The sequence below is a fragment of the Gracilinanus agilis genome, chromosome 2 (genome assembly GCF_016433145.1).
Source record: "Gracilinanus agilis isolate LMUSP501 chromosome 2, AgileGrace, whole genome shotgun sequence".
In the NCBI taxonomy this organism is placed as follows: Eukaryota; Metazoa; Chordata; class Mammalia; order Didelphimorphia; family Didelphidae; genus Gracilinanus; species Gracilinanus agilis.
Genome location: NC_058131.1, coordinates 722,198,627 through 722,210,421, shown reverse-complemented (window position 1 = coordinate 722,210,421; position 11,795 = coordinate 722,198,627). Strand labels below are relative to the sequence as shown.

Here is an 11,795-nt window from a genome sequence, read left to right as displayed (position 1 = left end):
GTATTGTCTCATAGGTGGAAGATTGGTAAGGGTGGGCAATGGGGGTCAAGTGACTTGCCCAGGGTCACACAGCTGGGAAGTGGCTGAGGCCGGGTTTGAACCCAGGACCTCCCGTCTCTAGGCCTGACTCTCACTCCACTGAGCTACCCAGCTGCCCCAGGTTTAGATTTATTTTTAAGGAAAAACTCGCATCCCCTTGGGTAGCCACCACACTCCAGGGTTAACTTTCATTGAGATTCTGGTCCTCTAAAACCTCACAACTATTTAATTTAAAGTGTTCTGTAAGCATATCTCCCTTATTTCCTCTTGAAGAAACTGAGACCTAGTTAGAGCCAGTCAGTCACCACATATTTACTAAGTGCCTACCATGTGCCAGGCACTGGACTAACACCCGATGAATGTCCCAATTATTGGACCAAGCAGCTATTCTTCTGATATGTGCTGCCTTCAACCTAATAATAACCAAGAAGAACAGCACACTTTCAGGTTTGCAGAACACTCCATCTATTTCATTTGACCGTTACCACAGCCCTTCGAGCTAGATGGATCACAGACTCATTTTACAGATAAGAATACTGAGTCTCAGAAAGCTTGTGACTTACCCAGGGTCATATAGCCAATCAACGTCAGACATGAGCTTTGAACCAAGGACTTCCTGACCTCTGTCCACTGAGGCAGGCTGTGTTTTCATTGGCCTCTTAGAGAAAGACGACCTGAAACAGATGCAGCCACTCCAAGGAGCCAAAAAATTCAGTTTGGCTTCCTCTTCCCCCCATGATTCCTCTTAAGAATAATTTCTATAATGTGATAGCATTTCCCAGAATGCCCAGGGAAAAATGATGTGGGGAAACCTAATAGCATAGCTGATCTGTCTATACCAATGTGAGAGAGACAGAGCCCAAGCACTCAACTCATCCTGTTTGGTACCATATGTTTCCCACATGATGCAGATATATGGAAGATTGTTAAGCAGAGATATTCAGATGGGTATTAAAAAGACAGAAGAGGAATCATGGAAAGGCATTCGGGTTGTTTCCAATTATTTATTGTGTCAGAAAAAGTCCTTGCTGAGAATGATCCAGGTAGCTTCTGTTCAGAAGACAGGAATGAGACCCTATTGGCTAGCCCATCTGAAACCTGATTGTAGATGGTGAGTGAGAAGGAGCCCAGAGGGAAGAACAAAAGTGGCCGATGAAAGCTAGAGGCAAAATTTAGGCTCCTTGTAGGAAAAGACTTGCTGATAATGAGATCTCTCTAGAGTAGAGTGGGCTACCTCAGGTGGTGGTGGAGCCCCCATCAGTGGAGTCACCCAAGCAAAAACTGAATGAGCACTTGAGAATTCGGTGTCTATTTCTCTTCAAGTATATATTGGGCTGGATGACATCTGTGGTCCCTTTCCATGTTGATATTCTACTACTCACTGAATGAAAAACAAGGGATAGACATTCTGAGAGGAAGATTTCAGCTCGATCTCTCCAAAAAAACTTCCTGACAACAACCTCTGATATTAACAGCCTTTTTAGGTTTTGAAAGCTCTTTCCCTACAAAAACCTATGGGGTAGAGTTATTTTTTCTGTATTATATTTTTGAGGAAACTGAGGCCCAGAAAGACAAAGGGAATTTCCTAAATTCAATCAAACAAACATTTATTAGATGTCTACTATGTACCAGGCACTGGTGATAAAAGACAACACGCAATGACCCTGCCCTTGTCAAGAACAATACATATATAGGTATGTAAATACAAACTCTAGACAGTGAGTAGAGTTTCAAATCCAATTATCTTGACTTCAGATTCATTGCTTATTATTCACTCCACTCCATTGCTTCTCATTCCTAATAATTCCAGAAATTCTAGCTGCCCCAACAACGGAATGAGCTTTCACAAGATGTGTATGTGTGTGTGTGTGTGTGTGTGTGTGTGTGTGTGTGTGTGTTTTGAAGGACTGAAATGTCCTCCTCACTGGGGTTCTTCGAGAGGAGCTAGAGAACACTTGCCAAAAATAATAATAATAATAAAAGAGTCATTGTGGTATGTTGGAAAAGATGCCAGACACAGATTGAAATGCTGCCTCTGACATTTACTAGCTGTGTGGCCCTGGGCCAGTCATCCAATCTGAGTCTCAGTCTTCTCCTCTGTAAAATGGAGATACTATTAAGCAAATACATTGCTAGGTGGAATGGATAACATATAAGTGTGTGAGTGTGTAACAGAGATAGAGAAAGAAAAAGAAGCCTTTTTCAGACCTGAATGCATTATACAAATGCTAGCTATTATTATCACCCCAACTAAATGTAAAGAGAACAATCTGGACTCCTGGAGAGGGAGGGAAATGGGTGGCGTGCTTGGGAGAGAGCTAGGATTAGGTCTTCGATCGACTGGGTCCTAAAGGCAAGGCTGGATGGCCACTGCTTGGTGTGGGGAGCTGATTTCCTCATTCTGGCCCAAGTCTCCAATGATCCCATTAATTCTGAAATTCTGGGATTTTCTGAGGAAATCTCTGCGTGGCCTCAGCAGACGACAAGGTCTTTGGCTTTAGCTTAGAACGAGTGATTTCTCCAACCTTTTTCAGTCTAAGTCCCTGAATTCTTTAGAAAACTTTGGGAAAGAAAACCTCTGAATCCTTCCCTTTATACAATATCATTCATTCTTATTCCTCCAGTACGATGCCCCTACAGGGTAGGGAGGTGCAAGGATTATTATTCCCACTGAAGATTAATTAAACTCAGCTTCAGAGAGATTAGGGATATGGTCAGAAGCAGAGGAGGCAGGATTTGAACTCAACTCTCTCGCTTACGACTTCAAATCCAGTCCTCTTTCCTAGAGTCTCCAGTTCTCTTGGCCAATACCAGGAGCACTTGTAGTTGCTTCTAAAATAATTTTCTTTCACATTAAATAAAGCTTTTCATCCATCTTGTCCACCTTCTCTGGCACTCTGAATATTCATCTGTATATTTGCATTTGTTTATACTATTTTTTTTACACTTCTTGAATGCTCTATATAAATAGAGATACACCTATGAGTGAGTGTAAGTGTAAGTGTGTACAGAACCACGTTTCCTTATTGGTCTTTCTCATCAGAATGTAATCTTCTTGGGAGGAAGGATTCATTCCCATTCTTGGGACTTGTATCCCTGGAACCTAGCATAGTATCTGGCACATAGTAGGGGCTTAATAAATGCTTGTCATTGGAACAATTTCTTGGTTGAGAGTCCTCTGGGGGAGTATCTATCCCCAAAGAAAAGCGGACACAAAGGCACATAACTCCAGAGCTGAAAAGGACCTTGAAATGTATGTAGTCCGATTCCCTCGTTTTACAGATAAGGAAACTGAGTCCTAAAGACAGGAATAACTTGGCCAAGGTCAGATACTCATAAATAAATAGGATATGATTCAAACTCAAGCCTTTCCTTCCAAAATTCAGTGTCTCTTTTCTGCCATACCACACAGAAACTGGCTAATGTTGTCATTGGGGTCACAATTTTCATAGGATTTCTTATTTCAACAATATGTGGTTAGCCAATGAAAACGATGTATTCCCTTGAAAATGTAGGTCACTACTTCCTGGAAGGAGCCACATGTTGGTAGGCTTTGAATCGAGAAGAACTGGGTTCAAGGAATCATCAGACCCTTATTAGCTATGGTACTTTGGATAATTCTATTCACTTCTCTAAGATAGAACGATGGTAGGAAGGTCAGAATGAATAGGGGGCTGGACTTGGACTCAGAAAGACTTAAATTTAAATGTCTCAGATCTTTGTCAGTGTTTGATCCTGGCCAAGTCACAAACTCTCTATGCCTCAGTTTCTTCATATGTCAAATGAGAGGGATAGACTTGAACTACAAAAGTCTCTCCCATTTCTAAGCCTATGACATCCCCATCCTTGGACGTGCCACCATATTGACTGCTTGCCCTGGTGAATGTCATGCAGAAATGGATCAGGGGCAGCTGGGTAGCTCAGTGGAGTGAGAGTCAGGCCTAGAGACAGGAGGTCCTAGGTTCAAACCCGGCCTCAGCCACTTCCCAGCTGTGTGACCCTGGGCAAGTCACTTGACCCCCATTGCCCACCCTTACCAATCTTCCACCTATGAGACAATACACCAAAGTACAAGGGTTAAAAAAAAAAAAAAAAAAGAAATGGATCGGCTTCCATGTCTATTCACTCACGCCTCCCTGGTTCTTTTTCAGAATCTATAACAACTTGCCTGAAGTGAAAAAGAAGAAGGAAGAACAAAAGAAAAGAGTGATTCTACAGAGTAACAGACTACGCGTAGAAGTCTTTAAAAAGGTAACGTATTCTCTAGAAGCCGCCCGGCTCTGAATGCCCCCATCCAGCCCATGACAGTCCTGACTCTGACCTCTGGCCTCTTCTTTCCCCTCACCCTCCCTAGCAACTACTGGATCAGATCCTTCAGAGGAGCAAAGAACGATCTGCAATACCCTACGGCCGCAACTCTGGGGATCTGGAATGACCTAAAAAATTACATAGCCAATTAAAGTTAGCCTTAACTTCTTCATCCAAAAACCTTGATTTAACCTTGGGATTTTTCACCGTGGAAGAAATCTCCCCTGATTTTGAAAGCAAGCAACAGCACCTACTTGTACCCAGAGGAATGATCGACGCAAAGAAATATCCCTTGTGCCCACGAGGCGCAGCCAGCTGTTTTCCCCTCAATATGTCACTGTTTGCTCCTGCATTTCCTTCCATTCTGACCTGGGAAGATTCCATGATTTTTCTGGTGCATAAAGAACCAGGGGGGCCTTGCTTTTTTTGTCTGAGTTATTTTTATTAACTTCTTAGCGACTAAAGTTGTCCTTTCCTAGATCAGTGCCCACCTCCGCCTCCCCAAGCCTGCTCCTTCCCCGCCATGTTTAAGAACCGTTCCGCATAGCCCGATGACAGAACGATAGCAGCAGAATTTGTCAAGGTGGGCTAACATGGCCCCCAGGGAGCAGCCTAACCCAGTTGGGGGGTTCCCCCAGAGTCAACATTTCATTGGCCATACTATAGCCCCTACGCCTTATCCCTCTGTCATGACGACACACCTTGGTTGGGCCAAGTATCTTTTTTGGCAGATGATCTGTGTACAGAAATAGGCTGTGTGCAGCTAGGTGAGTCCAGTGTTTTCTAGCCCCGAATGTGTTATTCAAAAAAGGTCCTGATGAAATTGTAATATTGTCCTTCTGGACGTTGACGTTCTCCATTATTTATACACGTCTATTTTGGAAGTTATGAGGGAAACTAGTTTTTACAACAAAATGGAAATAAATATTATTTTAAAAGTCTCCATGTCTGTGGGGGGGTTTTCTCTGATTACAATAGAAGCTTCCATCCTCCATCATACAGAATACTCGGTAGGGAATTTTCCAAGGTCTTCCTGGCAGCTCCCAGAATTACATTCTCCATTCCTTACTTCTGCTGCTGATTCTTAGGGGAGGATGGAGCTGACTAGGATGTATTGAATTTGGAGTCAAAAGATCCGGTATCTCTGTCTTGACCTGGCCATCCCTGACTCTGAGCTTGGAAAAATCTACTTTCCCTCTTGGAGATTCAGTTTTCTCATCTTCAGAATGAGGGCGTTGGAGGAGATGGCCTCTAATGGAAGGCCCCTTTGATCCTTCTCTATTGACGATACTGCAAAGGATGACAGCTCAGCTCACTTCACTGGCTTTCTGATGATGCAGCAGGCCAGAACCTCCAAGAAAGAATGGCATGCAACGCGAGGTAATTCGACGCCATTTTATAACGGGTCTGATGGGTGCCACTGGGCAGGCAAAGACCAAAATGAAAGAATGTCTGCCCCAATTAAGTTTACAGCTGGGGAAAAGCACGTACCCAGAAAAGGATAAATGCCAGCACCCCGACAACCCCCTCCTACACACAAGTGCCAGCCAGGGGACTCCCTTCCCCAAGCAGTGAAGACCTTAGTGGAGGTGAGGTAGAAAGAGAAACAGAGGAAGGAAGGGTGGAGGAACCTGTTTTGCACTGGAGGAAATGCAAAATTTAGAGAAGATTTTATCCCTGCCCATGAGAAGCTTACGGTGCCACAGGGGCCTACTGAAAAGATGGGCGGACCGAGTACTGTACTCCCTCCTCCAATAGCCCTCTCAGTCCTTAGATACAAGACTCGGTGGATGGTTTCATGAATTGTTATTGTTTCAAAGCTATTGTCTCCTGGCTGATCTCGTGAGAGACCTCTTCAAACTTGTGCCAGGCAGCCACATGCCCCATCACTGGGCATTTTACTTAGAAACTTTCCAGTTTGGCAGGAAGTTAAATCTTGCTTGTAAACATTTCCCTGGCCCAGCCTTCAAAGATGGGGGACCCCTTCTGTGCCACAGGGAGACTTCCCAGAGGAACTGGGTGGAGGTAACTACAATAAACACATAAGTTGGCATAAAACAAAGTCCTGGAGGGAAACACTTATTGATGGAAGCTCATAGAAGGTTTCCTAGAAGGGGAAGACAGTCCAGTTGGACTCTAATGGATGGGAAGGAACTGAACAAGTAAAAAAAGGGAGAACGCTCCATGTGCAGGAAGCAGCATGAGCCAAGAACAGAGATAGGATATGGGGGGTCAGTGGGGAAGGCAGGAGTCAATAACTCACAGAGCCTGAAACATGGGAAAAAAGAAATGCTTATTGACTGCCTTATTTGGTTGGTTTACTTTCATTGAAGCTAAAGGGTCAGAAGTCATTGGAGATAAGGCTAGAAAGGGCAGGTGAGTGGCACCAGATTTCAGAAAGATCCTGGAGACAGAATGGAAAGATATGGCCACTGATGGTTCTCTTCTAGAACTTCTAGAACTCTTCAGTTCTACTTGATTAACATTCATGAATGCCAGATGTGCCAAGGGAGGTGCTAAAGACCAAGACCCAAACTCTCCCTGCCTGCCTTCATGACATTTCCTTTCTAATAGGCCAAATTCCAAACATGGAGCTTGGAGGCAGTATGGTGTCCAGGAGAGTAACAGTGAAGTCGGTTCTTTTTCAGTGGCCATTTGCTTTCTAGTCTTTCTCTTCTCTCTTTAAAAATCATGGAGTGCTGCCCACTAACATGCCAACCTCAGGACTCTCCCCTGGATTTTGGGAAATGCTCAGAGCTTTGGCCTAACCACTTTCTTTACAAACAACAACCGATTTTCTTGAAGAATGGTCAGCCTTCCACATGGGACTTTGTTTTGCTTAACCATGTGCATTTGCTACAAGGGTTTTGTTTTTCTTTTCCTCCAGTCGATGGTGAGTGGAGAGAACACGGGCTCTTTTCTAAATAAATAAAATTTCATCTAAAGAATGGGAGGGGGGATACCTCCAAATAAAATCCAGGTCAACTTCAGAAGGAAATCTGAGGGAACTTTCCAAGGACTGTTATTAGCTGAGACGCCTGAGGCAGAGGGTAAAAAAGGAGAAATCTGGAGTGTTGCTTTGAGGAATCGATTCCGCAGCTCTGTCCCCTCAAAAACCTGTGGGAAAGTCGGGTCGGCCTTTTGGTTTTGTGTTCATAATGCTAAGAAGAGAATATCAGATATCCAGTAAGCAGATCTGATATTCATCTCACAGCTCTTCTTGTGAAGGCAGGCTCTGTCCTGAAATCCAACCGTGGGAAAGTGTGAGCCAGCCCACCTGACCTAACCTTTGGCCAGGGCTCCCCTCCTTCCAAGAAGCTAGCTTCCTGCTGGCCAGGATCTTTCTCATCAGACTCTGATTGGAGGAAAGGCTTGGAGAATGAGCAGAAGTTTAAGTTCCATTTCCTATTCATCTTAATCAAATGTGGAAAGTGAATAATATGTCTAACTCACACCTCTGTGTGTCCAATAGAAAGAACACTTGGACTTAGAGTAAAAGGACTGGGATTTGAGCTCCAATTCATAACTTGCTAGCTGTGTGTCCTTGTTCAAGTCACTGCCATTTGGGGACCTCAGACTTCTTATCGACAAAATCTATGAGTTGGATTAGATGACTTTTGTTGCCCTTCCAGGACTATTATAGAATCATAACATTCAAATTTGAAGAGGTCATAGAGACCAACTGTCCAACTCTCACTTTATAGAGAAGGAAACTGAGGCTTAGAATAAGTGGCAGAGTCCTATGAGTCTCCAGGATCTCAAAACCAGCTTTTTTTTTCTGATAGGGAGACTGCTTGATGCAGTAGAAAGTACACTGGGTTTACAGTCAGAGTGCCCGGATCTGCTACGTGTTACTCGAGAGACCTTAGGCAATGCTCCATACCTATTAGAGAGAGAGAGAGAGAGAGACAGACAGACAGACAGACAGACAGACAGAGAGACAGAGACAGAGAGAGACAGAGATACAGAGACAGAGAGACAGAGAGAGAGACAGAGAGACAGAGACAGAGAGACAGAGAGAGACAGAGACAGAGAGACAGAGAGAGACAGAGAGACAGAGACAGAGAGACAGAGAAAGAAAGAGAGAGAGAGAGACAGAGACAGAGACAGAGACAGAGACAGAGACAGAGACAGAGAGAGACAGAGAGAGCGCTTAGGCAAGTCCTTTATCTGCTCTAAATCTGTCTCCTCACCTGTAAAATGCAGGGATTGGACTTGCCTGGTCTTTAAGGTCCCTTCCAATTCTAAGCCTTTGATCATGTGATTCTGGAATCAGGCACCCAAATGACTTCTGGGGAGCCAAAGTGAGCTCTTTGGGGTCTTGGGAGCTCATCTCCAGCCTCGGGGCTTCTCCATGAGCTGTCCCGCCAGGTCTGCAATATTCCTCATCGTGACGGACATTTCTTTGAACCCCCCCCTCGGTCATCCAAAGCCCAGATCAAATGCCCCCCCTTATTAGCAGCGTATTTTCCCTTGCAAAATGGCTTTGTCTGTAGGTGAAATGTGTAGACTGTCTGCTTTGTGGGCTGTTCTTTCCTTTGGTCTTTGTACCTGTTCTCCTGCCCAACTAACTCATCATCGTGGCTGCTGAAAAGATGGCCTTCATTTGTTGAATGCAAAGTGACCAGAACCTTCCTAAGTCAACGGAGATAGCCAGAGGCACAGTTCCGGGCTCGGCCATTGGCTGAGCGTGAGATGTACAAGCTGGAGCAACGTGGGGCTGCTGTGCTGTGCACAGCTCTCGGTGGCTTCATTTTGTAAGAGAAATTCCTAATTTGGTTATTTGTCCTTTCCACCAGTTGGTAATGGGATAATGGAAAAAACAATTGGCTTTCCCAGCCAACATCTTCCGCCAACCAAGCTTCCTGGAAGCCCTGCGCTCCCAGAGCCTGAGTCAGCACATGCTTCCTTACTCAGATGTCAAAATACTCTTTGTGAAAGAGCCAGGGGTTCAAAAGTGGTTGGAAGCGATCCCATTGGTTAAGAGTTGAGACATTCCCATTTCCACACTGGTTGGGATGGAGGCAAGAGGAAATGGCTTGGGACTCTGACAGTTGCAGTTGACTGTTAAAGCTTACCAACAGCCTGAGAATGCCGCGTACCAACTCCACACCAAGGAGCCAAGGTGGGAAGGAGAGGGAATGCCAAGAGGGGGTGACTGTGCCTGAAGGCACACGAAAGCTCATTAGATGGATGAAAGTCCAGGCAGGGAAGGAGAATATTATCAGAGCCCCAAGTCCTGTTGCCAAACAGGAAGCTGCCCACAGATAAGTCTTCCCTGTCTACTCTCCTGGGGTCGAGGCCCAAAGCTCTCCTGGTCACCTTGAGCATGTAAATATCCTCTGACCCAACTCCATCTGCATCAGCGACCAAACGCGTCTGTCATTTCATGCTTAGGCATGGAGCTGCCTTGCCGGGTTTACACTCACGCGTGCTCTGTCAGTCTTTTCATGACCCTCCAAGTAGAGGCCTTGGGAAGAAGCAAGGCTGGAGAAGCATCACGTCTCCTGCTCACACATAAAGGCAAGATGGAGTCTCCACCATGGAGGGACTGTCCACATAATTAAATCAAGCTAGTGTGGCTCCATGGGCACAGGGGAGGGAGTCGGAATCCCTTCTGCTTCCATGTTGTGGCTCAGCTCTGAACCTACCTCAGTTCCCTTTCCATTCAGTGAGGGTCCACCTTCTGTCTTGTAAGAAAATACCATCCACGTGATAAGGAGAGACGCTCCTACATCCCATAGAATGGTCTAGCCCAGCCATCTTGCCATCTGCTCCACTGAGGCCCCTTCTCTCCACTTGGAACTCTCCATCCTGGACCTGAGCTCCAGAGAACGAGGAATCCTCCCTGGGAGTGAACCCTCTCAGCTTTGGCTCATCCCTTTGGGGCTGAGCTGTCCTGCTTGGTGAATCATACTAGGCAAGAAGCCAGGCCATTATATTTAGCTAGCCCCAAGGCACCCAGCTGTCCATTCTGCCCTGCCCTGCCCCATCACCACCCCCTCCCCATCTATCTGGACTACCTCCCCCACTTCCTACATTGTTCTCAGCACAGAAAAGAAATCAATGCTAGGGGCAGCTGGGTAGCTCAGTGGATGGGAGAGCCAGGCCTACAGACGGGAGGTCCTAGGTTCAAATCCGGCCTCAGACACTTCCCGGCTGTGTGACCCTGGGCAAGTCACTAGACCCCCATGGCCCACCCTTACCACTCTTCTGCCTTGGAGCCAATACACAGAAGTTAAGGGTTCAAATAAAAAAAATAAAATAAAAAAAAAGAAATCAATGCTAGCACTGCTTCTAAAAAGAATGTGGCCGTCATCTACACGAAGGTCTCCATTTGCCATCCCTGGCACATTTCAGACCCCAGCTTCTTCCTTGGTCCCTGTTCCACTCGCTCTCTGTAGTGCTTCCCCCCAAAGAGTGTAAGCTCCCTGAAGGCAGAGACCGTCGCATTGCCGTCTCTGCCTCTCCCTCACACACTTGCCCCATTTCATGTATCCACTTCATGGCAGGGCAGGAAAAGATGAAGGGATGATGCAGGGAGAGGAGGAGGGCTGGTAGTAAAGGGGGAAAAGGAATCGGGCATCCATTCTGTTTCTGCTTCTAGTTTGTGCTTCTGCCTTATTTGCTGCTTGGCTTCAAGCCCTCTGGTGGTGGCAACGACGACCATGGTAGGTGGCCTTGGATGTCCTCGATTCCGTCCCGGGACCTGCTCCTTCGTCTCTGCCTCCGTGGCTGTGGCGTTCTCTGTTCTCCACCCCTCGCGGATGGATGTGGACGGTAGTCCCACGATGATCTTTTAGAGAGTGTCTTGATCTGAGTCTTGCCACTGGATTTTATGGCTCTGGAAGAGACGGGAAAGCGATGACGGTGCTACTCTGCCTTGCTTAAACCCCATCCACACGCAGGTCGAAACGTTGCCCCACGAGAGCCCGGGTCCTCCTGGAAACCAAAGGCCGAACCCCGACAGATTTTCTCCTTGGTCAGTGAAGATTCTCTAGATGTCCCGCTGCTTTCTCGGCTGTTCCTGAGGCCTCCAAGTAGACGACAAACAGTTTACAAGGTGGCCGGCCAGAGCGAGCGCGTTCTCCACCTGCACGGACTGGATTCTAGCCAATTCTTAAGGATTCTGCAGGGTACGGGGGAAGCTTGTCTCGCCTTCCAAGCCCAGGCAGACATTGTGCTGCATTCCAAGCTTGACCAGCGGAGACTAGAATGGGGGTCATCGCTGCAACGGAGGCCGAGTAATCGGAGTTTTGTCCTCGATGCTCATTTTGCCGAGGCTGTTCGCTGCGAGCTACCTCCCTGACGAGCTACCTCCCTGACGAACCCCGAGACGGAACTCAGCACCTCGTTAGCTAGCAAGGATGATTTCATTTTCCTTTTTAAAATTCAATTTTCTTTTCAGGTCTGTCTCTTCTTCCTCTCTTCCCCTCCCGTCTCCCCTG

At 46.3% G+C, this 11,795-nt stretch overlaps 1 protein-coding gene across 1 annotated transcript in view; it reads left to right on the top strand.

Moving 5' to 3' along the window:
* Positions 1-5,231, top strand: part of C2H10orf90 (chromosome 2 C10orf90 homolog) — a 293,189-nt gene extending 287,958 nt beyond the window's left edge. The window contains exons 9-10 of the mRNA XM_044659242.1: positions 4,191-4,290; positions 4,394-5,231. Coding sequence (XP_044515177.1) covers positions 4,191-4,290; positions 4,394-4,474 — 181 coding nt within the window. The 3' untranslated portion in view covers positions 4,475-5,231. The remainder of the gene's footprint in view (positions 1-4,190; positions 4,291-4,393) is intronic.
* Positions 5,232-11,795: the final 6,564 nt, after the last annotated feature.